Raw genomic sequence first — 24,913 nt, 5'->3', positions numbered from 1 at the left:
ACCTTGGGAAGCATCAATTAGAGCAACCGAAGTACCGAGGCCTTCCCTTCACCCCCACCCCCCAGTCTCCATCTCCCCTCTTAAAGAAAAAACAACAACAGAAAACCAGCCCATCTGTTATCTTTCAGAGGACCATGTCAGAAATAGAGGCTTCTTGCTAGCAGAAGAGAATGGCATGAGGAGATAGAACCCTCCAAATTTCCTCCTCCCAACCTAGTGCAGTTAAATTATGTGGCTTCTGCTCTCTTGGCCAGCGTTAAGACCTACAATTTTGCCCTTGTTTACGTAAAAGTTATTTTTGATTCCTGACTGCCTTCAGTTTTTCTCCCCCCCCAAGATTGCTGAGGATAACCCAGGGACGACTTTACCTGCTTATTGATTGCTCTCAGGTTCATAACAGACCAAAGCTTTGAGGAAAATATTTCGAAATCAACTTAACATTGTTTTTCACAGTAACTTTTTCAGCCTGACATCTAGTCATTTGAACCTATCGGTGACCAAAGCTCTGTAAAATTCTATAAGTCACTGAACAGTATGCATTTGCTAGAGAGAGCTTCCTTTCCCAGGAGTTCCCTATACAAAGGCTGAAATTATTTCCTACCAAAAAAGTATGATGCAGATTGTTATTGATTTTTGAGAGATAATAATGAGATTCGGTATTGAAGAGCTTTTGCTAGGATGGCTTTTGGAAACAGAGGTCTGCAGGTTAATGAAACATTTTATTGGTAAAATTGGGAACAATGCCTCATAAACAAACAGGCTTTTAATGACAGTGTTCTTGTGTGTGTGTATATATGTGTATATGTATATATACACATATATACACACACACATACCTTAATGGTATAGCTCTTATCATTCTCTGGGCTAACTGGTTTTATTGATCTTAGGACAAGTTGATTTGTAACATGAACTCAAAATCAAGCCAGAATTCCCCGTTCCCCTTCCCTTTGAAGATAACAGAACACTAGAACACAGAACCTTTTATCCTATGATTTTGTGGGGGTTTTTTTAAGCACATCTAGTCTAATGGTGTATAAGTAGAAACCAGTGAACCAAACTAGCCTGGTTAAATGCCTCATGATTAGTATTTGTGTAATATACACACACACATACCTTAATGGTATAGCTCTTATCATTCTCTGGGCTAACTGGTTTTATTGATTTTAGGACAAGTTGATTTGTAACATGAACTCAAAATCAAGCCAGAATTCCCCGTTCCCCTTCCCTTTAAAGATAACAGAACACTAGAACACAGAACCTTTTATCCTATGATTTTGTGGGGTTTTTTTAAAGCACATCTGGTCTAATGGTGAATAAGTAGAAACCAGTGAACCATACCAGCCTGGTTAAATGCCTCATGATTAGTATTTGTGTAACTTTTGGTAAATATTATACATTGTTGCAGAGCCCTTGTGGTATTAAGACCTCTTGAGTCTGGTTGCAACATATCTTTCCATCCTTCTCTTTATAATCTGTTACCTTGCACATGTCACACTCTCTGTGACCTACCTACCCTCTGCATGTACAGCAAGACCTGCTTTCTTCTCCCTCCCTCTCCCATCCATGAAGCCCTACCTAGCCTTAAAGGCCTGTTTGTAATGCCACACATCTCTCTCCCCATGAAGCTGTTTCCTGATTTCCTCCCCCCCAGTTGTGATGTTGCTTTTTTCTCTAGCCCCAGTGCCTTGCACATAGGCACTTGAATATATGTTGAATTGACTCATTTAGATAGAGTTCATAACTCTTTATATTAAAGCAGAACACAAGTCCTCTCTTATCCAAGGATGATTTTTAAAGTAACCATTCACTGATGTCCAGGACTAGTAGAACTGGGAGGCACTTGAAAGCATCTGACCATGTTTTCATTTGCCCCCTTCTCTCCACTCACATAGAGCTACCATCTTATTCCACGCCCTCCTCCCCTTTTGCTTACATTATTTTAAAAGTCTTCTAAATGACCTCCCTGTTTAAAGTCCTTGTATTTCCAGCCCACTCACATATGGCTACCAAAATAATTATCCCAAGTCACACGTCTGACAGTGTCATTTTTCTGCCCCAAAGCCTTCAGTGGTTTCTTACTGACACTCAGCTAAAATGCAAACACCTCAACCTGGCATTTAGGACCCTCCACAGGCTGGCTCCAGCCTACCTTTCTAGCCTTCCCTTATAATTACTCCGCTTTATACATTCTACATTCTAGCTGAACTGGTCTGCAAGGCAGCCCGTCTTCTGATTGCCTTTTCATGAGCTGTCCTCATGCCTGGAATATATGCCCTGCTCATCTCTACCCCTCAGAATTCTTATCTTCCTTCTAGGCTCAGCTCAGGTACATCACCTGGGGAGCCTTCCTTGATTTCCCACTAGTTATTAGTACTCTTTCTCAAATTACTCTTTGCTTTTAATTAGTTACTTATATCTCCTCTACTCCCTCCTTTCCCCCATTTGAGCTTCTTGTGAAGAAGGCCTTTAAAATTTTGTCTTTCCATCCTCTTGGGATTGTTCCCTCCTGTGAAGGGATAAGTATTTTTATAGCTCCTATGATGTGCCAGGCATTGTGTTAAGCGCTATCCTTGAAACAACCCTGCAAGGAAGGTGCAGTTATTATCTCCATTTTACAGTTGAGGAAACTGAGGCAAACAGAGGTTAAGTGATTTGCCTAGGGTCACATAATTCATAATTGTCTGAAGTCACATTTGAACTCGGGCCTTTCTGACTTTAGGCCCAGAGCTGTGTTCACTATACCACCACCTGCTTCATGCATATGACTTTGTACATAGTAGATACTTTAAAAATCTTTGTTGAATTAAATGTGTGTGTGTGTGGGGGGGTGCCGCCCCCCCATCCACTCCAATCTACAGATGTGGAAATTGAAGCTCAAAATTTTTAAGTGACTTACTACCCAAAGTCACATATATAATAAATGTCAGGTCCAGGTTTCAGACTCTTTCTTTTTTCCTGACGTAAATCCAGTTCTTCTTCTACCATGCTATCAGTCCTCTTACATTTATGTTAATTTGTATCATAGTTAGTATACTGTCTTATGTGCCTCAGAGATACTGTCCAGTGCATGTAGCAGGTGCTTAAGTAAATATGTGCAAACAATGGTATTAGGATCTTCTGGGATTTTAAGCTTCTTTTGTTGGTCATACACCTGTCCTGCCTATGGTCATCTTTTGGATTGGACTGCTGTCATGTATCTCTCCCTTTCTCTCTCCTCCACCTTCACCTTTAGTCTTTTCCTGTTGCAACATCTGGGGTAATTTTACTCAGGTACTACTCAGTCACTTCCTGAGTCTGAGGCCTCCATCATCAGCTGGTGATCCTGCACTCCTCATTTTATGTCTTTTAATTCAATATACTTAGTTGTGTGTTTTCTGATTGTTTCATGTGTCTAGGCATCTCGTTAACAAAGTCGTACTGCTTTTGTAATCACCTGAAGTATTTATTAAGTGACCATTTTGGCTAGGCCTAAGGATAAAGAGACAAAATAAACAGTTCCTATTCTTAAGGATCTTAGGATCTATTGAAAGTAAACAATATGTACACATTTAAGGAAATCCCAAAATGTGGTCAACAAGTATGTGTGAAGACTTACCTGCCCTGTGCCATTGTTATTGCTGGGGTTACACGGAAAGGCAAAGGTGTAGTTCCTGCCTTCAAGGAGCTCACCTTTTAGTAGCAGAGACAACAGGTAACATGCCTACCTTACAAGATCCACATAATTTAAATAGAAGGAAGGCCCTTGGTGTGTGTGCGAGGCAGAGGGGGCACCAGGAAAAGCTTCCTGCAGGAGATGGGATTTGAACAAAGTCTTCAAAGAAGCCAAGAAAGTGGTGAGGAAGCAGAGCATCCCAGGCACCAGAGGAATTGGGGGGCTCAGATAATCAGTGAAAAGGTACCAGATCAGGTGTTGGAGTGTCATGTGTGAGGAAGTGCAAAGGAGACAGTGTAGCTGGATCATAGAATGAATGGGGAGAATCGAATGGAAGAAGGCTGGGAAGAAGGCAGTAAGGGGACAGGTTGTGAAGGGCTTGGAATGCCAGATGGAGGATTTGATAGTTGATTTGGGAGGTGAGGTCATATAGGGAGGTGCTGGAGCTCATTGAATGGGAGTAGGGCAGTGATGTGGTCAGACTTACATGTTGGGAAATATATGCAAAGTAATTTCCAGGGGAGGGTGCAAGTCTGAGGAGAAGAGCAATTTGTTAGCAATAGAACAGGGCTCTAGAGGGTGCAAGGGTTGACCAGGGAAGAAGGACAGGGACTCGGAAAGGATAAAGTCTAGAAACTAGCACACCTGGCTAGAACCTAGTGTGATCAGTGAGAATCAGGGCCTGCCACCAACTATTTACCTTTGGTTTAGTAACCTCTGCTGAAGTTTCTTCATCTGGAGGATGAAGGGACTGGACTAGATAGGAGTTCTTAACCCTTTTTGTGTCATGGGCCTTTCTGGCAGTCTGGTAAAGCTTATGCACCTTTTCTTAGAATGTTTTTAAATGTATAAAATATATAGAATTGTAAAGGAAGCCAATTAAAATACAGTTGTTAAATATTTTTGAAAAATTTGTGGACCCCAGGACTGCGTCTCTCAAACTTTCTTTCCGCTCTAAGAATTCTATGAATCTATGAGTTTTACCTCATGCATCTCTTATCCCACGATTCTCCTGCCAGCATTCTCTGATCCAGCCAAGTAAATCTCTTGCTGCTCTTTATTTTCCCTCCTTCCATTTCAGTTTACATATCTCTGCTTAGTTCATGCTTTTGAAAGTGCCTCCTCCTTCCTCTGCCAAACTGTTGTAATATTACTCAAGTTCTGTCTTCCTTAGGCCTTTCTGGATTGATCTGGACAAGGTCTCTACACAGTTTGGCCTTCTCATTTGTTAATACTGATGCAAATACTAAGATGAGTGTCTCTGACTTTTTTTTTTAACTTACAAAAATTTGGTCTTGAACATACCAAAAAGATGAGCATTTCTGTACTTAAAGCAGAACAGAAAAAGTATTGTACATACACCAGGGCCACATACATCTCTCTTCTCCCTCCAACTATGCAATAGAGTCAGCATGTTATTTTCAAAGCTGTCCTGCTTATCCATTTCCCGCTATCTCTAGTCTTTTCGCATGTGTGTAAATCACACCTAATTACTTTTGGGAATTATTTTAGAATGTGCTGTTCTGCGGATATAAATTTTTTACTTCATGTTATCTTTGAAGAGTTACTGAAATTATTTCAGAAAGAAATAACCTGCCTCGGAGGAAAGCAGTTCTTATCCAGATAATGAAGAATAGCTTTGTGTAAGAAGACCCCATAAATCACTAGAAACACCATAGGATTATAGAGCTAATTTATTTACAGGAATTTCTGACCACCTTAAACTCTAGTTCACATGTTCACTGGGCAGGTGTTTTTTTTTCCAGATGGTTCCATTTGTGGGGTAATTCTGAAAGGAAAGGGGTGTGGGGAGTTTGTTTTATTCAAATTATTAAGGTCATAGGTTTTCAAACCTCCTTTTTGCATTTCTACATTCAAAACCTGTGTGCATATTTCCTCATTTCTCCCCCCTCTCCATATCATAATTTCTCCTCCCTTCCCATATGATAATTTTTTTGGTGGGCTTGGCTAGGATAATAGCATTTCTTTAGTTTATTTGGAAATACTTCTGAGATGCCCTTTAGTATTTAGAGAGAGAGGGAATGTGGCCTCTTAGGTAAAAGTCCTGAGACTTTGATTTTATTTCTAGTACGTCTTTTGACTCCCTTGGAGACTCTGGAATCAGTCACTTAGAAGTGACTCATTTAGCCACAATTCCTTAATGTCCTAGACTTTAAATTGGGAGAAATTTTACCTGCCATCTGGCACTTCTCCCCACCATGAGAATGTTGAATGTCTGCAGGGAGCTCCCAAGCTTCATTTCCCAGAGGTCCATCGATAGGCATTTATAGGGATCCATGCTTCACATCTTGTGAATACTCCCATGTAATTTAAGGATATGCATAGATATCTCTGTAGTGTATAGTAGAAATGGTCACTTTTTAGTGAAAAGAATTATAGTGGTTTTCTAAAGCTTTTCTTTGTCCCCATAGTAAACCTGTCCTTGGTATACCTGTTTTATCACCATAAATGCTCACACTCTTGCTTATCCCCAGGTGCTAGTGGAATGGAGAGGACATATAAACATGTGTGTCTACATGTTTGCATATACATATATTATCAGCCAAGTGAGTAATAGGGAAACAAACTCAAAAAAAATTTATTATAGATATGACCTGAAATATCTATAATATTTTGCCAGTTTTGGTAAAGATGGTACTTGGAGTAGAAACAGATTTAACATGTTTGTTTCTAACAAGATGTGCATTGCTAAGGACTACATTGTAACAGGATTTATTATAAAACAGTTGCTTTGAGTATCACTCTTCCAACTCAGGATTATTTGGCTTCTTGATTCTTGTTTGTAAAATAAAAATAATTATTATTGTCAAAAAATAAATCTGTTTGTGATTGGTGTGTCTATATTTGGGTGTTTGAGTGAGGCCTGGTCACAGCATACATTCTTTTTTTTTTTTTTTTGGTGAGGCAATTGGGGTTAAAAGACTTGCCCAGAATCACACAGGTAGTGAGTGTTATATGTCTGAGATCGGATTTGAACTCAGGTCCTCCTGATTCCAGGGCTGGTTCTCTATCTACTGTGCCACCTAGCTGCCCTCACAGCATACATTCTTGAAAGCCACTTTATTGGAGGACCAGGATGAAAGTAATATAGCATGGTCAGGCAGGGATGGCTTGTGATCTCTGGTATTTGGAGAGATGACTCACATGAATCTACTATGAGAGTCTTTGTAAAGGACGCCCTTAATAATGCTTTTTCAGAGTTCTACTTCATCAGTGGCAGTGAAACTCTTCTCAGCCTCTCAACTTTAGTTTTTAATTGACTCAAGAGCAACTTTGTTATATGTCTTCTATGTCTTGATAAAATGTTGGAAGGTGAATCTTAAGATTTGAAGTGAAGATACTTGTTTCAGGAATCAAAATTTTCTGCAAGTAAGAATTATTTTAAGCATTTTCCATGCAAATTTAGCATTTTAAGACCTTTTTCTCTTTAGCTTTGGTGCCCATAACCTAAATTGGAGGGTTATCTTCCATGTGTAGTTGAGGGCCTTTATTTTTTTCCCCCAGTTGAGGGAGCCTGGCATTTTTTTTCAAGCTTGTCTCTGGAATCTGTTGGTCCTAGCAGAATTTGAGTGGTCTTAAAGGAATGTGATGATGCTTTTTTTCCCTGGGCAGTTATGATTGTGTTTTTCTCTGTTCCACCCTGCTGTGCTTTTAATTGTAGATGACAGTAGGGGGAAGGGGAAACTCAGCTTGCAAAAGTGTGGAAGGTACAAGCACAAGGGGGTTGTGGTATTTTGATACTAAATAACTAAAGCATATTGTTGCTGTTGCGAAAGTTAATGAAACACTTTTAGTTGGAAATCTTGACAAACTTTCGCAGGTGTGGGATCATCTACTGTTTGGAGTTGCCTTTTGCTAAAACCTTTTGCAGCAGGCTTACTAGTTCCTGTGTTATGGGTGGAATTATCCATTTATGTCATTGAGTTAGAATTATTTTGGAAATATTAACAAGAACTTGAATTCACTGGTAATACTCAACAGAGAGATTTTGTAATCCTCAAGTACCTTTTTTTCTTTTTCCTTGGGTACAAGTCTTTTGATGTTGTAAATAAAGTTTACTAATCTATGGTTGCCATTTAAAAAAAAGTATTAATTTACACATTACTTGAATTAGCTTTCCATTTCTGGAAAGTTAAATTCAGTACTAGTATTTATAAATCTACCACTAGCTTTGTAACTGTGGATAAGTCATTATTAATCTTTCAGAGCCTCAGTTTCCTAATCTATAAAACAGAGATGAAAATATCGCTTATACCTTAGTATTATTGTGAGGAAGGCATCTTTGTAAACCTTAAAGCACTATAGAAGTGTGAACTGCTAGTTATTATGCTGACCACATATCTAGGCATAGCTGTAAACTGGATATTGATATTCATATTATTTAGGCAAATGCTTATTTTTGAAAGCTTGGGGTTAGGTTTTGATAAGATAAGCAGATCATCAAATATGAAGAGAAAACCTTTTGAAATTTCCCTCCCCCATTTCATTGTTCAAAACCAGTTTGGTTTAGATTAGGAATGATTCAGTAAATGCTTTCAAAAGTACATTTTTTTTGCATATGATTTAGTTGGTTTCACTGGTAGGCATGAAGTAAGATGACTTGTAAGTTATAAATAGTGGGAAAGCATTATAGGGAGTTTAGTTTTTTAGTATTATAAAACTAGTGACTAGCTAACCTGGACTGCCTTTAAGTAGAATGCTGTATAATTTGTTCAGTTATAGGCATGTCCTGTGAACTATGTAAAACATTTTTTCCCCCTTATGTGGAAAAAAAAATACAGTTTTAGAAACTGAAAGCTGAGGGTTGTTTGTCATTCGTAGCTTTGGCCTAATACAGATGGTTTTTAGTTGTATTCAGGCCCAGAGAAATGTACACAATTGCTTTCTGATGTTCTGTAACATCTTTTGTCATGCTTCCTTCCTTTTTGGTTGTTCTGTGACTAGTATCTAAACCTTAGACCTTTAAATACTTTTCCTTGGTTAACTGAATTACAGAAATGCTTATTCTAGATTCCACTAGCCTCCAAAGTACTATAGTTTCTGATCAAAGTCAGCATCTTGGGTGTTCGAGTAATCATAAGCATGGCTGCAGGTCAAGGACAGGTTATCATTTTGCAGATATATCAATTTCTTTTCCCCTGAAGTATTTTGCTTACAGCTCTTTTCCTGAGTGTTAGTTTCCCTTAAACAAAAAAGTTCTAGGACTTCCTGGGAATGTGTGTATTTAAATGTGAGGGTGTTGTCATGGGCAGAGTGATCTCTGTGTTCTAGAGACTCAAGCCAGCCTTTGTTAAGCATCTGTGTGCTAGACTTTGGGGATACATACACATACAAAATGAGAGTACTGCCCTCAGTGAGCTTGTATTCTACTAAAGGGATTCATTGGATTCATAGATATTTATAAGTAGGATGTATGCAGGGTAAATGTACAGTGGTTTGTGGGGAGCAGTAATTAGTAGGATAATTTGTTGTTGAGTCGTTTCAGTAATGTCTGATTCTTTGTGACCCCATATGGGGTCTTCTGGCAAAGATACTGGAGTGGTTTGCCAGTGTCTGAGATTTGAACTCAGGTCTTTCTGGCCCAGTGCTCCATCCACTGTACCACTAAGCTACCCACTGGAAGAATTAGGAGAGGCCTTTTGCAGGAGGTAGAACTTGGACTTATGGTGGCTCCAAGAGGTGGAGAGATGGAGGGAGAATATCCTTCCAGGGCCCAGCTTCAGAATGTGGAAGGTTTTGTGGTGGGGAAGAGCAAGTAGGCCAGTTTGGCTAAGAGTGTGTGAGGGGAGTGGTGTGCAATTGACCTATAGAGATAGGTTGGGACTAGAGCCTGAAGGGTTTCCAGTGCTGGCCAGGCAGTGGTCAGCTACTGGAGGAGGAGGGACACAGGCAGAGCTATACTTTAGGAATGCCTGTTTGTCAGCTGTGTGAGGTGTGGATTAGCAAGGTGAATTTGCTGGATCAGTCAGGAAGTTAATACGGTAGTCAAGGTGAGAAGGAAGATGACATTTTGTGAATTCATAGTGTTATAAGGCAATGTTGTTACACTCAAAAACAAGACCACTAAACCATACTTTAGGGTCCCTAAGTGCTGCATATGTACTTAGAAAACCACATATCAACATTACTTCTATTTTACTGTATTTTTTTAAATTTTGATAAATATTTTCCAATTACACTTTATTCTGGTTCAGGCTGTGCTGGCAGGTATTGCAGGCCTGTTTCTGAGACCTCTGCTATGTGGTACCTTAGAAATGATTTAATCCACTCTCCTATTACTCATCTCCTTATATAGCTATTTGCATCTTCTTTATAGTGCTGCTTAGTTACCTCAGCTCTTGAGATTTGATACATACACCATTTATCCATTCAGTAAATATTTATTACATACCTGCTGTGTGTGTGTGTGTGTGTGTGTGTGTGTGTGGGACAGAAGCTAGGTACTTCGGGAGATATGAAGTTTAGATAAAGTTCCTATCCTCATAGTTTCCTAGCTAGTGAAGGAGGGGATAAGATACTAGTACAAATAAGAATAACATGTTCGTTCAGGAATATTTGTTTTAGCATATTGTGTGTGTGTGTGTGTGAGTGTAGGATGAATTGTCAAATGTCTAATTAAGTGAAGAGTTTTATCATTCTACAGTAGGAAAAATATTTGCTGAGAATATATGTTTTACTCCAGCTTAGCCCCAAAGAAGAGACAGGAGAAGCCATCCCTTCCCATCTCTTTGCAGAGGTGGATGCACTAAGGGTGTGGAACATTATAATATCAGACTTTGCTGACACGTCACTTGTTCTATTGAACTCTTAGGGATGGCTTTGGGGAAGGGGAGAAGCTTATATTGGGAAACAGAGAAATATAGATAACATAAAAAACAAGTAGGGGCAGCTAAGTGGTGCCATGGAGAGAGCACCAGCCCTGGAGTTAGGAGGACCTGAGTTCAAATCTGGCCTCAGACACTAGCTGTGTGACCCTGGGCAAGTCACTTAACCCCAATTGCCTAAAAAACCAAACCAACAAACCCACAAACCCAACCTCCCCCCAAAAAAAAATTCCAAGAAGTATATAGCATTTCATTTAGAAAGTAGATGCTAAAAAATCAGATCAGAAAGGTGTGTATTTCTACAGAGCAGAAAGGTGTGTACTTTCAAATTTTTTCTGAAAGAACAAGTTTGCTTTTGCACTAACTCAGGAATATTGCTAATGCCTTTTGTGTCTCTTGGGTGTCTCTTTAGGTATGGCATCACAGCTGCAGGTGTTCTCCCCCCCGTCAGTCTCGTCGAGTGCCTTCTGCAGTGCAAAGAAACTGAAAATAGAGCCTTCTGGCTGGGATGTTTCAGGACAGAGCAGCAACGAAAAGTATTATCCCCACAGCAAGAACCTCTCTGCCGCACAGGGGCAAGCCAGCTCCTCTCACCAGGTGACAAGTTTCAACCTCCCTCCTTACGACCAGAGCCTCCTCCTGCCAGCTCCCACAGTGGAGCACATCGTGGTCACCGCCGCCGACAGCACGGGTGGTGCTGCCACCACCTCCTTCCAGAGTAGCCAGACCCTCCCTCACAGAGGCAACGTTTCTTTGCTGGAACCCTATCAAAAATGTGGATTGAAAAGAAAAAGTGAGGAGGTGGACAGCAACGGCAGCGTGCAGATCATAGAAGAACATCCCCCTCTCATGCTGCAGAACAGGACTGTGGTGGGCGCCGCTGCCACGACCACCACCGTGACCACCAAGAACAGCAATGCCAGCGGAGAAGGGGATTACCAGCTGGTCCAGCATGAGATCCTTTGCTCCATGACCAACAGCTACGAAGTCCTAGAGTTCTTGGGCCGAGGGACGTTTGGGCAGGTGGCCAAGTGCTGGAAGCGGAGTACCAAGGAAATTGTTGCGATCAAGATCTTGAAAAACCACCCTTCCTATGCCCGACAGGGCCAGATCGAAGTGAGCATCCTCTCCCGCCTGAGCAGTGAGAATGCTGACGAGTACAATTTTGTCCGTTCTTATGAGTGCTTCCAGCACAAGAATCACACCTGCCTTGTGTTCGAGATGCTGGAGCAGAACTTATATGACTTCCTCAAGCAGAACAAGTTCAGTCCACTGCCACTGAAGTACATTCGGCCAATCCTACAGCAGGTGGCCACAGCTCTGATGAAGCTCAAGAGCCTCGGCTTGATCCATGCCGACCTAAAGCCAGAAAACATCATGCTGGTGGATCCTGTGCGCCAGCCGTACCGCGTGAAGGTCATTGACTTCGGCTCTGCCAGTCACGTATCCAAAGCTGTGTGCTCCACCTATTTACAGTCACGGTACTACAGGCAAGTGTCTGTCCTCTCTTGAAGAGAGCCATTAAAACACGCACTGCAGGGAGTACTAGAATCATTTCCCTCAGTACAACGTGGGCCCATGGTGATAGGTTGTACCTCACAGAGATGGAGGTGTGCTCTTCTACAGAAGCTTGTTTCTGGATCTGCCTTTTTTTAAGGGCTAGTTGGGGGTTCTCTATAGTATCCTTTGTGGCCACTTTTCCAGAAAAGAATAAGGAACTCTTAATGTTCTGAGACTTTGAGGGGTGTCGCAAGTTGTCGTGACACCACCATGATTCTTTCTCTAAGACCACTCTACTCCATACTCATTCTTTTCTCCTTTAGTGAGAGGTAGGCTGTATTTATTACTGATGAGCTTGTGATTGCACACAGCTGTTACTCTAAGCCTTTTAACTGGGAATATTAAATATTTTAGAGAAAAAGACCCCCATCAGCTACACTCCTAGTAGCCAGTGTCTCTGAATCATATTTTAGGCTATTTTTTCCTTTTCTCCCACAAGATCATAGGATCATAGATTTAGAGCTGACCTTAGATTTAAAGGGACCTCAGAGGTCATTTAGTCCATGTGATTCTTTCTGTTTTCCTTCTGATTTTTTTTTTTGGCTAGGCAGTGGGGTCAAGTGACTTGCCCTGGGTCACAGAACTAGTAAGTGTTATGTGTCTGAGGCCAGATTTGAACTCAGGTCCTCCTGAATCCAGGGCCGGTGGTCTGTCCACTGCGCCACCTAGCTGCCCCATGTTTTCCTTCTGATCATGGCCAAAAGATTTTAATTGGCTTATCCCTTAACCCAGTTGTCACGTAATTTGTTCAGTTATACTCTTAGATAGATAAGTTATCCTAATTAACGTGTAGTACCATAGTTATTGAAAGACAACTTTGTCTTTGGCAAAGATATGGTTATTACCACTGGTGTCTGAGAAACAAAGAACTGAAGGAAAATGCAGCTATTTAAATAAGTAGAGCAAAGCCCTTGACCCTGATAAAAAATTCTGAACTGCTTTTTGCTCACTTAAGGGCTTTTATTTCCTAGATAATAGCACATACCAGAATTATTTGCATACTGCTCTCTTGGATCCCTCTCTCTGGCCCCTTCCCTGTCTCCCCTTCCCCCAAGTCTCTCTCCTATTACATTAACTCTAGAATGAAGTGGGGAATTATGAGAGCTTCTGTGGTTTGGTCACCTGCTGCCTACCTTAGCCTTTCAGGTTCTGATCCCCATTTAAAAAAATATTAATGACTTACTTAGAATTATGCAGCAGTTCTAGGCAAAATTAACTTGACTCTAGTTTTCTTTAGCTGTTTCCCCATCACAGATTGCATGTATTTTGAAGGGCCAGCTGCCTAGGCACTTACCTATGGAGGTAATAGGAAAATAATTCCATAATAAAGGATTGAGTGCTTTTCAGCTTTTCTTTCCCTCTCTGATCTTTTTTCTTCTTTGTGCCCCCACTTTCTCCCATGTTGAGCAACAACTCTATACCCCACGTTGGACACAGTGGATTCCACTTTTAGAACTTGGCCTTTATTAGCAATTGCTGATAATTTCAGAGAGGAAATTATTGAAATCTCAGAAAGTATATTGTAGAATTACTTACAGAAAACGTTTTGGTGGATTTTCATTTCAAAATGGGTAGCCCCTGAAGAGAGGATGGTTAGCTAGATTTCAGTGGTGTGTAGAGAGCTGAGAACTGTGATCTCTTCTGCCCTTTTGTAGGAAGTTGTCACTTGAGTAATTGTGATCCTGAGTATACCTTGAGGTGATGAAGCTGGATTTATTGATTCCTTTTTCTAGAATAGGACATAGGACATGCTTTGAATCCGTCCCCTGATAATTCTTCAGCAAAGCTCTTTAACTGCCTACAACACTTGGCCCCTCAACTATAGCTATGAAATCTTAACCCAGACTAAGCAAGGGTCTCACCCAGAAATAGAGGCACATTCTGTGTAGTCTTTGAGGTTTGTGATTCAGGACTTTTTGAATGTGACATTATCTGTGCTCCTTCTCTGTGGTAGCAGCAGGACTGAGGTTTTCTAGCTTTATTGCTGGCTTTTATCCACAATGGGGGGCTTAAGCTTCTTTCATGCTGCTTTACCCTCTTTTTTAAAAAATGCATCAAACATTTGCCCCTTTTAGGAAACAAGGAAATCTTTCTGGTCAGTGAGACATCAAAACTTCAAAGATAATCTTTCATCTTCATATTAAAACATTTCATGATGATACTACATGCTAGAATATTAGCACCTATTGCACCTTTTTTTCCCCAGTCTTTTTGCAATTGATAGCATGGACCTACTCAGACAGTGGATAGAACTAAAGTCAATGAACTTTGTGCTTGGCCCACATAAATGGTGACTTGCTTCAAACAGATTGTTGTCTTTGAGTCTTGAGTTCTTAGGGACAAAGGTTTTGCTCCGATGTGTGAACCCTTGTATAACTAGCATCACCAATTTCCATGTGGGTGGTCTTCAGCAGACCAGCTGGCTCATATTTCCAGCTGAGATTCCATTATTTGATATGTAGTAGTAGGACAGAATCTAGTAAGAAAAAGTATTTTCCCCACCATTTTATCATTTAAAGAGAAAACAAAAAATCTTCAACTAGTTACAGTGAAGCTATACATTCTAACTTTATTCACAGTTGTAAAAAAAGTCAGTGTTGATGTAACATCTGATCTGGTGACTGACTTAATGCCTTTGACATGAGAAAGGGAAAATAAGATTTGTGAAAAGGATGATTTGTGCTAATTGGTCCTGTTGTCAAGGCTTTCTAAACTCCACTGTGGACCTCAGTGAAAATAAGTTTTAGTGCCTAGGGGAGTTTTTCAACTTAAAGTAAGTTTAAAGTTGAGAAATCACAAAGGAGGAACTTCTGTTCCCACTGCTGGCTTCAGTAATTAGACCCTTTTCAGTGTTCTGTCCATAAGGGAGTTGTATCGTCAAAGGTGCCAAAAAAAAAAAATTAAGACCTACCTAGACCATGGAATTTTTTTCATTGACAGCAGGTAAAATCATCTCTCCATCCAAGTGGATCTGCAAACATTTGTCATATTTTCTGCTTCAATTGAAGCAGTGAACACCTGGCAAGTGACACTTCCCAAGTGTTGTTCATTTTGTAGGTTTTTGAGAGATTGAGAGGTTATATGGGGTAGGTTTAGTGAAGGAAGATACAATAATGAAAAAAATTTTCTAAGAAATATAAGCTGAATACAAGAGTGGGTTGTCTTATTCCTGTTCCTCCATGAATTCTTCTAGGATTGTTTTCTGTTCTACATAAAGGGAACTAGTTTGTATTTCTTATTTTTTTGTATATATGTGAGTTGAATATTTCTAGGCTATCGGTATAAGGAGAAGGCTACAGGAAGCTGAGCAAGCCTCATTTTTTGAGCTACCTTGTGCTTTCTCTTGTTTATTGTCTTTGATTTTACCGTGGGGCTGCTGTTGTGAGCAAACATCTATAGATTTCTCCAGCTGCTTTTGCTGCCTCAGAAACAGAAGGAAGCTAATGTGGGAAAATTATATCTTCTCTAGCTAATATTCTTTTTCTTTTGTATATTTTTTCATTTTTACTGGAAGTTGGCAGAGGGAGTATTTTCCTTCAGTGACCAAAACTTTGAGCCTGAGAAACATAAAAGTATGTTTATTACCTGTTCATAAATGAGTCATTGGATGGCCAGGCCACTTCCTGTAACTTTATCTTTTGGGGATTTAACATGCCTTTCTTGTAAGGCGGGGGTGGCAGAATTAGTCAGCCCCTCCTCTATGGATGACTGACAGTGTTCTAAGCTGAAATCTTGACTTTGACAGAGAGCCATGTTTGAGTTCTACCTGCCAGTTGGTTTTAGCACTGCCCTGAGCTTGAAAATGATTGCTTGTGCTAGATGAAAGTTGAAATTTCAGGTCCCTTGCCTTTGCAGTGCTTTTATGATGTTTCTGGACTTGTTAGTTCTCTAGTTGATGAGAGAGCTCCTGTCACCTCTGTGTTGGAAAAACACATGCTGTTGGCATTTCATTAAACTGAAATTCCATCAGTTCTGTTCAGTTACAATCACCTGAAGGGGGAATGGTGCCTGGAGCTGGGCCTCTGCCCACAATTCAAGTATTTGAGCTTTTGAAAGTTGCTTCTTTGATTAATAATTCCACAGTCCAAGTCAAATAGTCCTGTAAGAGGTGGCAACAAGCCACAGCCATTAGCTGTTGCAAGCCAGGAGCTGGCTGTAAGCTTCCAACTTGCTGGTCTTTATAGGACTACTAACTTTCTAGTAGAATCCGTGAGGCCTTGTTTCTCAAGGACTCTGGCTTTTAGGTTTGGGAAGAGGCAGTGGTGTGATGTCTTGTCAGGAGCATTGCTTTGGAAATTAAGGGGCCTGATTACTTGCTAGCTAGGTGCTCTTGGGGATTTATCCTTTCATCTTCAATTTCTTTATTTGTGAAATGGTAGTGATAATACTTGTACTACTTGTGCACATAATTGTGAGGATCAAATGAGATATGTTGTAAGGTGTAGTGAAAAGAACCCCTGGCCTGCCCCTCACAAACAGTATCCAAACCACTCTGGGTAAATTAACCTCTCAGTCTCAGTTTGCTCATTTGTAAAATGGACGCTATACTTGCACTCTGTACCTCATGAGATCGTCTTGAGGAAAGATTTTTCCTAAATTTGCAAGTGCCATAAAATATTTGTTAATTATTTTTATTTGGACTACTACTCAGTAAAACCACTTAAAATGCATTTAGTCTTTCCAGTTATGGGGCCGATAATCTCTTTTGTGACAAATAAAAACAACTAAAGCAATGCATCGTGTTCCAGAAGATGGCATTTGTCAGTATTTGTTGCAGGCTTCCCTAGTAGCCTCCACCTCTCTGCTTAGGAGGAGGAGGAGATGTTTCAGTTGTCTCTTTTAGGATTTACATTGGTGAAAACCTCTTTTAAAATCATATACTATTCTGAGAGATTAATAATGCCTCAAATGAACTTTTTTGAAGACTAGGTATTGCTGGAATATAATAGGAAAGTTTCCTTCCTGGAAAGATCTGTACTTGGAACAAATAGAGGAAATCCTTGGGACAAGGTGTATTCTAAATTTTTTTTAAATTGCTTAGTTTGTATGTTAAAACCAATTTGGATTTCTAGGATTGTAACTTCTTAACTGAATGTTAGCTCCTGTTTCCTCTGATATAGTATGGGAGCTTAATTGGGATGATTACTCTTGAAGAATTTAAAATGAGAGGAACTTGAGACTTGGCCAGTGGGCCAGTCTGGTCTGAAGCTATCTGAGTCTTGTGCTGTTTATTCCTGGGGTTGGTTGTGGAAGCTTGGTCCTTTTTGTACTGCTTCCTTCTTCAACAAACCAGAGGCATCCCTAACTTTAGCTAGTTCTCAGTGACTCGCTTTCTTTTCCAATGTTTCTCAGGTGAAGGGCTTTTCTTCCTGGGGCTTCTTAATGCTGGCTTGTTTTACTTGCGTGACAGATGACTGCTTTATTTCTTCTGCAAAGGAATCAATAGGTAACATAATAGGACACATGTTGTGGGTTTTGGTTTTGTCACATTCTTTAGAGTTTATTGTTAGCGTAAAACATTAACTCATATTTTTGGGAATTGAAAACAGAGAGACCTTTTCCTAAGGTGAAAGCTGAAGGCTACCCAGTGAAAAGGTTTGATTGTATCTACATTTTTAAAAAAGGGGGTGAGTAATGGAAATTTCATATTATGGGCTTTTCTGAATGATCTTTAAAGGGGTAAAGATAGTCTCTTGCTGAAAACTAGTGTTCATGATGTCTTCGTGTGATACAGTAAGTTAAGCAAGAGAGAAATCAGCCCACAAGTGACTTTCTGAATTTCCTAGCACTTGACACTGAACTTAATACAGGACACATGAAAGTTTATAGTCAGGCCTTGGTTTCCCTGGATCTTTTCAAAGCATAGTTACCATGTGAGCAGAGATGCAATTATAGGTTAAAAGAGACGTCTGGGAGGGGGGTATCTCTTTCCTTCATTTCTTCTTCTCTGCCTCAGTCAGTTTATCTGTACCTTTAATATTTTTTGTTTTGGTGGTATTAGAATTGGTCAAGAAATTCTGAAGCATTATGTACTTGGTTCTGACTGAAATCAGTAAGCACATTTTATTTATTAAAAGTTTACTGAGTACAAGGAATTTTTTTAACTCTTAAGTTTTAAAAATTTTTTCCAAATTCTCTCCCTTACCTTCTCCTCTTGTCCTGTACCTGGGATGTCAGGCAGTTAGATTTACTTTATACATGTACATTCATGCAAAACTTATTTCCATATTAGCCATGTATGCAAGGGACTTTCTAGAGATTTTGAAAATTTTATCATTACTCCATAGAACTCCAGGCACATTTACTTCCAGAACTTATTTCTGATTATGCTCTCCTTTCAAGCACTTTGCTTCAATGTTCTCTTAGAAATATTTTTTACATTGCAGAAGTTGTAGCTTTATACAAAAGAACACAAAGGTTTTCCAGAAGGTGACCTGGTGTAGTGGAGAGGGCCCAAGTTCATCCCTAGAAACTTAATAGCTGTGTGACCCTGGGCTAGTCACTAGTCTCTTTGTGCCTCTGTTCCTTCACCTGAAAAATGTGGGTTTTGGACTCAGTGGCTTCTAGCTCTAAACCTATGATTCTATGATAAATCTTTATGCTTTAGAATTAGCTTCATTTTAGTAATGAAGCAAAGAGAATCAATTTATTCACTTCATGTCTTCATGAGAGGAGAAAGGTATAGAACCCTTTGGTTAATATATCAGATGATTTTCAGTTTCATTAACAAAATGTGCTTCACTTTCTACACAAAAGCAGGACTCCCTTGGCATTTTAGTTTAATGTGTTAATTGATCATAATCTATCATTTGGTCTGATGTTTTGTTTTGTAGAGCTCCTGAAATCATTCTTGGACTGCCATTTTGTGAAGCTATTGACATGTGGTCCTTGGGCTGTGTGATAGCTGAGCTGTTCCTGGGGTGGCCTCTCTATCCTGGTGCTTCAGAATATGATCAGGTAAGAAGTGACTCTGGGCAAGTCACTTAACCCCAATTGCCTTAAAAAAAAAAAAAGAATTGGATTTGGGCAGGAACAGGTCAGACAAGTTATTTCTAGTGGAGTGGTTAGATATTAGGGGAAAAACAGTTGTGGTGAAAGTCCAATCTCAATGTAAATTTGTGGATTTTAGAAAAAGAATAGTGACATTTTTTAACGCTTTTCCTCCAACTTCTTCTCCTTAAGACTGCAATGTAATTCATGGCCTTTGATAGTGATTTTTGATGTTCGGGATTTCCAGAAAATGATGGAGGAGGCAATCCTGTGATATTCTACTTCTTTTCTCCCCTTTTGAAATGATTGGTCATGAAGAGATAGCTCCTGAGGCTTATCTTCAGGGTACTATTTTGTCTTGTGAATTAAGAGACAAAAGAAAGATATAGATGAAAAATGAGAATTTTCATTATGGAGTTCCATGAGCTTCACAGTGAAGTTTGAATGAGCCTAAACTTTGTGAAAAGTTTAGAATAAAATACTCTTCAAACTGAAATGTGTTTACAGTGCCCCTGTGGAAGAGAATTTATGAAGGAAATAATCTATGATGGAAACCATGCGTCAGTGTTTTCTCATCCATAAAAGTCTAGACTAGATAATCTTGAAAGTCCCTTTCCTTTTGCTGTACTAACATATTATGAGTGTGATTCTGATGGTTAAGAGAGGAATCCGCAACAGTAGAAGAGCTGTCCTGCAATTTCCTATGTTGTTAAGTTGTTTTGAAAGTGGCCCTTGAGTTTGAGAAATTGGGGAGGGGTTGTAGGATTGGAAATTACTCTTAAATGATGGCTTCTTGACTCCCTCCCATGAAATGGTTCTGTGGTACAGAATGATTAAAAGAAAAAAGATGAGCGTATGTTTATTTCTTATTCATATGAGTTCAGTGATATTGTGCACTGGAAGAAAGATGACATTTACCTGTTTCTAGAAATTGACTTTTGGACCAGGGCTGTAAGTGAAGCCTAGGTTTCTTGTATTATAAATGTTCATATTTTGTGCTGTGATTTGTGTAATTCCATTCAGTCCTCCTTGTGAGAGTTAACCCAGTAGCAGTGTTGATCTCTTTTGCACTGAAGGGATTGGCCACAACTGCGTAACCAGCCTATTAGCTAGATCCACCTCCTCCATGTGTCTGGTACCAGTGTCCTCTCTCCTGGTGGAAGGATGCTGTCACACTTTTTCCTGGGAGGCAGAGCCTGACAAAGAAGACACTGAAAGTATAGATGGGCAGTTTTGAGGTTTATGGGGGGAAAAAAAGATCTGACAGTTCTAAGAATCGTATCACTGTTTGAGTGTGACTCTGGAGAGGGCAAGATGGACTAGAGCTGGTGGATTTAGGAAGGTGGTTTTTCCAGGGTTCAGTCATGAGAATGTTGCAGTTGTGGGGAAGCATTAGAGGCCATGTGTTGGACCCAAGTACAATTGCATAGAAACATTGTTGCTATCATTAATACCAAGTGTTTCTTTGTGATATCTTCTTCTACAGCTGTGTGAGAGCATCTTGTTGGCTGTGAAGAACAGACTGGTGGTTTCCTATTCTTTTATCACAAAGGACTATTTAAATTTTGAAGCAAACAGTACTGAATAATTATCATAGCTGACATGTTTATAGTGCTTTCAATGTTTGATCTCATTTGATGACGTTCCATCTCCCGGCATTTTCACTGCCTGACCAACATGCCTGAAGCTTTATCCTGGCATCTCTGGCTTCCTTTAAGTCTCAGCTAAAGTTCAACCTTCTGCAAGGAGCCTTTCCCAGTCCTCCTTAACCTGAGCGAGCACCTGCCTTCAGAGATTGCCTCCCGTTTATCCCGTATATAGCTTGTTTGCACAAAGCTGTTTGCATGTTGTCTCTCTCGTCAGACTGGGAGGGTCTTGAGAGCTGTGGCTTTATTTTGCCTTTGTTTGTACTCTCAGTGCTTAGCACACAGTGCCTGGCACATAGTAGGTACCTAATAAATGCTTGTTGACTTGATTTAGTCCACAACAACTCTGTTGGACTAGATGTTAGTGTTAACCCAATCTTACAGATGAAGAACTGAGTCCCAGAAAGGTTAAAGAACTTGTCTAGGGCTGTATTGACAGTAAGTATCTGAGCCCTAGTATTAAGAAGTAAGAATTTGAACCCAAGTCCTCCAACTCCAAGTCAAGGCCTCTCTGTTTACACTAAGCCATGTAGCTTTTCCCGTGTCTTATGGGGTATTTTATTTGAATAGTTTTCAAAATTATGTAGCATCATTCCAGTTTTGAAGAATGTGCCGCTGATGTCTAAAATTGGCCTTTGGTTTTACTGCCTTTGTGTTCATAATTTTTATTTATTTTTTTCAGATATATTTATACTTTAATACAGTTCTTTTTTTGAAGAGAATAGCACATTACTGTTTTGGAGCTTAAACAAAATTTATACTTCACATGGAAACCAATCAAGTATTTATTTCTCATCTTTGAGCTCAGGATTGTTTTTTGAGGGGTGGGGAGGAGAGGTAAAGAAGGAAAAACCTGGTTTCTGTCCTGAAGGTACTTATGCTTTAACTGGATTTAGAGGGTGATGACAGCATCTGTGGAATTGCATGTATCGGTGTAGTGGCAAAAGCATTGGATTTTGCAGTTCTCAGATGTGAGTTTGAATCCTAGCTCTGCTACTTGTTAGTTGTGGGAAGTAATGTGGTAGAAGTCCCTTCACCCCTCTGAGACTCATTTTCCTATCTGTAAAATGGTGATGGAAGAGGAGCTGGGGGTTAGACTGAATGATTTCTAAGCTCCCTCTCATTTTTTTATATTGATCCTTTTGCTTTAGAAGCAATTAGCAAACATTGTATAATCAAGAATTCAATTGAGTGGTACAGATGAGAGCAATTCAGAGAAAGGGGGAGATACGTTAGTGAGAGCTAGGAGTTATTAGGGGAGATTTCATGAAGAAAATAGGTCTTGAGGAAAGCCCTGCCCTTCCAATATAAGTATCAAAGCTAACCTGGAGAGTCATGAAAAGCTGTTCCAGGGGGTTCTTCATAGTTCATTACTGAGGGTTTTTTCCTCAAGTTTTTAAAACTTCTGTCAAAAGAGAGTTCATAGATGGCAGAGAGAAGCCAGTAAGTTTCCTGAGCTCTCCCCAGTTTCCCTCAGAAACGTTAAATCAAGCCTCTAAAGGGATTCTGGAGTGACAGAACCCACAAAAAAAAATAGAGTGAAACAATTTTTCTAGCTTAAGATAACTTAGAAGGGCTTCAGGAAAGGTCTGCCTCACTTAGGTAAAAGGGGGCCTCAGCCCAGTGCAGACAGTGTCCAGGCAAGCGAGTGGGAGTCTCTTAGCCACCGCATATATGAATAACTGAGGCCCCTAGATCCTAGCTTAGCAGGACAGCTGTGAAGCCAGCCCCAGAACCTTGGCAGAACAAGCACGACTAGGCCAGGTTGCCCCAGTGCAGTGGGCAAGCCACGAGCATCTGGGGCTGTGGCACGGAAAGCCAGTGACCAGGCCCCTGGCCCCCAGAATAAGAAGCTTGGGAGAGTGCCCCTGTGCCCCAGAAGCAGAGTTCAACTTTTAAAAATGAGCAACAAACCCAAAAAGAGTCCTGCCCATAGAAAGCTACTGTGAAGACAGGGAAGATCGAAACACAAACTCAGAAGAGGGCAACAATGGCGAAATGCCTAGATGGGAAGCCTGGAAGGGGAATGTGAATTGGTCTCAAGCCCCAAAAGTTCTCCTGGAAGAACTTAAAAAGGATTTTAAAAATCAGATAAGAGAGGTAGAAGAAAAACTGGGAAAAGAAATGAGGGTTATGCAGGAGAATTGTGAAAAAAAGAGTCAACAGCTTGGGAAAGGAAGCACAAAAATTGACTGAAAAACGACTCCTTAAAGAGTAGAATTGGCCAAATGGAAAAGGAGGTTCAAAAGCTCACTGAGGAAAATAATTCCTTAAAAATTGGAATTGGGCAAGTAGGAGCTAATAACTCTGTTGAGACATCAAGAATCAGTCAAACCAAATCAGAATAATGAAAAAATAGAAGAAAATGTAAAATACCTCATTGGAAAAATAACTAACCTGGAAAATAGATCCAGGAGAGGTAATTTAAGAATTATTGGACTACCTGAAAGCCATGATCAAAAAAAGAGCCTGGACAACATCTTTCAAGAAATTAGCAAGGAAAACTGCCCTGAGGTCGTAGAACTAGAAAGTAAAATAGTCGTTGAAAGAATCCGCTGAGCACCTCCTTAAAGAGATCCCAAAATGAAAACTCCAAGGAATATTATAGCCAAATTCCAGAATTACTAGGTCAAGGAGAAAATACTGCAAGCAGCCAGAAAGAAACAATTGAAATGTCAAGGAGTTACAGTCAGAAATACATAGGACTTAGCAATTTCTACATTAAAGGATCAGAGGGCTTGGAGTAGGGTATTCTAGAAGGCAAAGGAGCTTAGAGTATAACAAAGAATCAGCTACCCAGCAAAATTGAGCATGGTCTTTCAGGGGAAAAGATGGACATTCAGTGAAATAGGGACTTTCAAGCTTTCTTGATGAAAAGACTAGAGCTGATCAGAAAATTTGATCTTCAGATACAAAACTCAAGAGAAACATAAAAAGGTAAACAGGAAAGAAAGAAAAAAAAACCCATGTTATTCAATAAGATTAAACTGTTTATATCCCTACACAGGAAGATGATACTTGTAACTCTTGAGAACTATATCTCTATTGGAGCAGTTAGAAGAAGTATATATATATATATATATCTATATATATATATATCTCTATATATATATAGATATATAGATATAGATAGATAGATAGATAGATAGATAGATAGATAGATAGATAGAGGGTGTGGGTATAAGTTGGCTTTGATGTGATGCTATAAAAAAAATTAAGGTGTAAAAAAAATGGTTGTATTGGGAGAAGAGAAAAGGGGGAGAATAGAGTAAATTACATCTCATGAAGAGGTGCAAAAGACCTTTTACAGTAGAGGGAAAGAAGGGGGGTGGTGAGTATTGTTTGAACTTTATTCTCATCAGATTTGGCACAAAAAGGGAATAACATACACACTCAGTTTGGCATAGAAATTTATCTTACCCCATAGAGAAGTAGGAAGGGAAAGGGGAAAGAAAAGAGAAGGGGAGTGCTGATAGAAGGGAGGTCAGATTGAGGGAGGTAGTGGTCAGAAGAAAACACTGGTGAGGGGGGACCGGATGAAAGGAGAGAGAAAAATGTAAAGTGGGGAAAATAGGATGGAGGGAAATACACAGTTAGTAATAATAACTGAGATTGTGAATGGGGTGAACTCTCCCATAAGACAAAAGTGGAGAGCAGAGTGGATTAAAAATCAGAATCCTGTAATATGTTGTTTACAAGAAACACATTTGAAGCAAAGAGATACACAAAGAGTAGAGGTAAAAGGCTGGAGCAGAATATATTGTGCTTCAGCTGAAATGAAAAAAGCAGGGGTAACAGTCCTCATCTCAGACAAAGCAAAAGCAAGAATAGAATTGAAAGAGATAAGAAAGGAAACTACACCTTGCTAAAAGGTGGTATAGATAATGAAGTAATATCAATACTAAACATATGCACTAAGTGGTATAGCATCCAAATTCTTAGAGAAGTGGGGTACAGTAAGAAATAGCAAAGCTATACCAGTGGGGGACCTCAATCTCTCCCTCTCAGAGCTTAGGTAAATCTAACCACAAAATAAACAAGAAATAACTTAAGGAGGTGAATAGAATTTGGAAAAGTTGGATGCGATAGACCTTTGGAGAAAATTGAGTGGGGAAAGAAAGGAATATACTTTTTTCTCAGTGGTATGTGGCACCTACACACAAATTGACCATGTATTAGGGCATAAAACCCTCACAGTCAAATGCAGAAAGGCAAGA

At 39.8% G+C, this 24,913-nt stretch overlaps 1 protein-coding gene across 2 annotated transcripts in view; it reads left to right on the top strand.

Moving 5' to 3' along the window:
- HIPK1 (homeodomain interacting protein kinase 1) overlaps positions 1-24,913 on the top strand; it is a 54,462-nt gene that overhangs the window by 574 nt on the left and 28,975 nt on the right. For both annotated transcript variants that reach the window (XM_021002225.2, XM_021002213.2), the window contains exons 2-3: positions 10,913-11,990; positions 18,894-19,017. In XM_021002225.2, coding sequence (XP_020857884.1) covers positions 10,915-11,990; positions 18,894-19,017 — 1,200 coding nt within the window. In that variant the 5' untranslated portion in view covers positions 10,913-10,914. The remainder of the gene's footprint in view (positions 1-10,912; positions 11,991-18,893; positions 19,018-24,913) is intronic.

Source organism: Phascolarctos cinereus, unplaced genomic scaffold, assembly GCF_003287225.1.
Source record: "Phascolarctos cinereus isolate Bilbo 61053 unplaced genomic scaffold, phaCin_HiC Scaffold_5;HRSCAF=322, whole genome shotgun sequence".
Classification (NCBI taxonomy): Eukaryota; Metazoa; Chordata; class Mammalia; order Diprotodontia; family Phascolarctidae; genus Phascolarctos; species Phascolarctos cinereus.
This window is presented reverse-complemented; position numbering and strand designations above follow the sequence as displayed.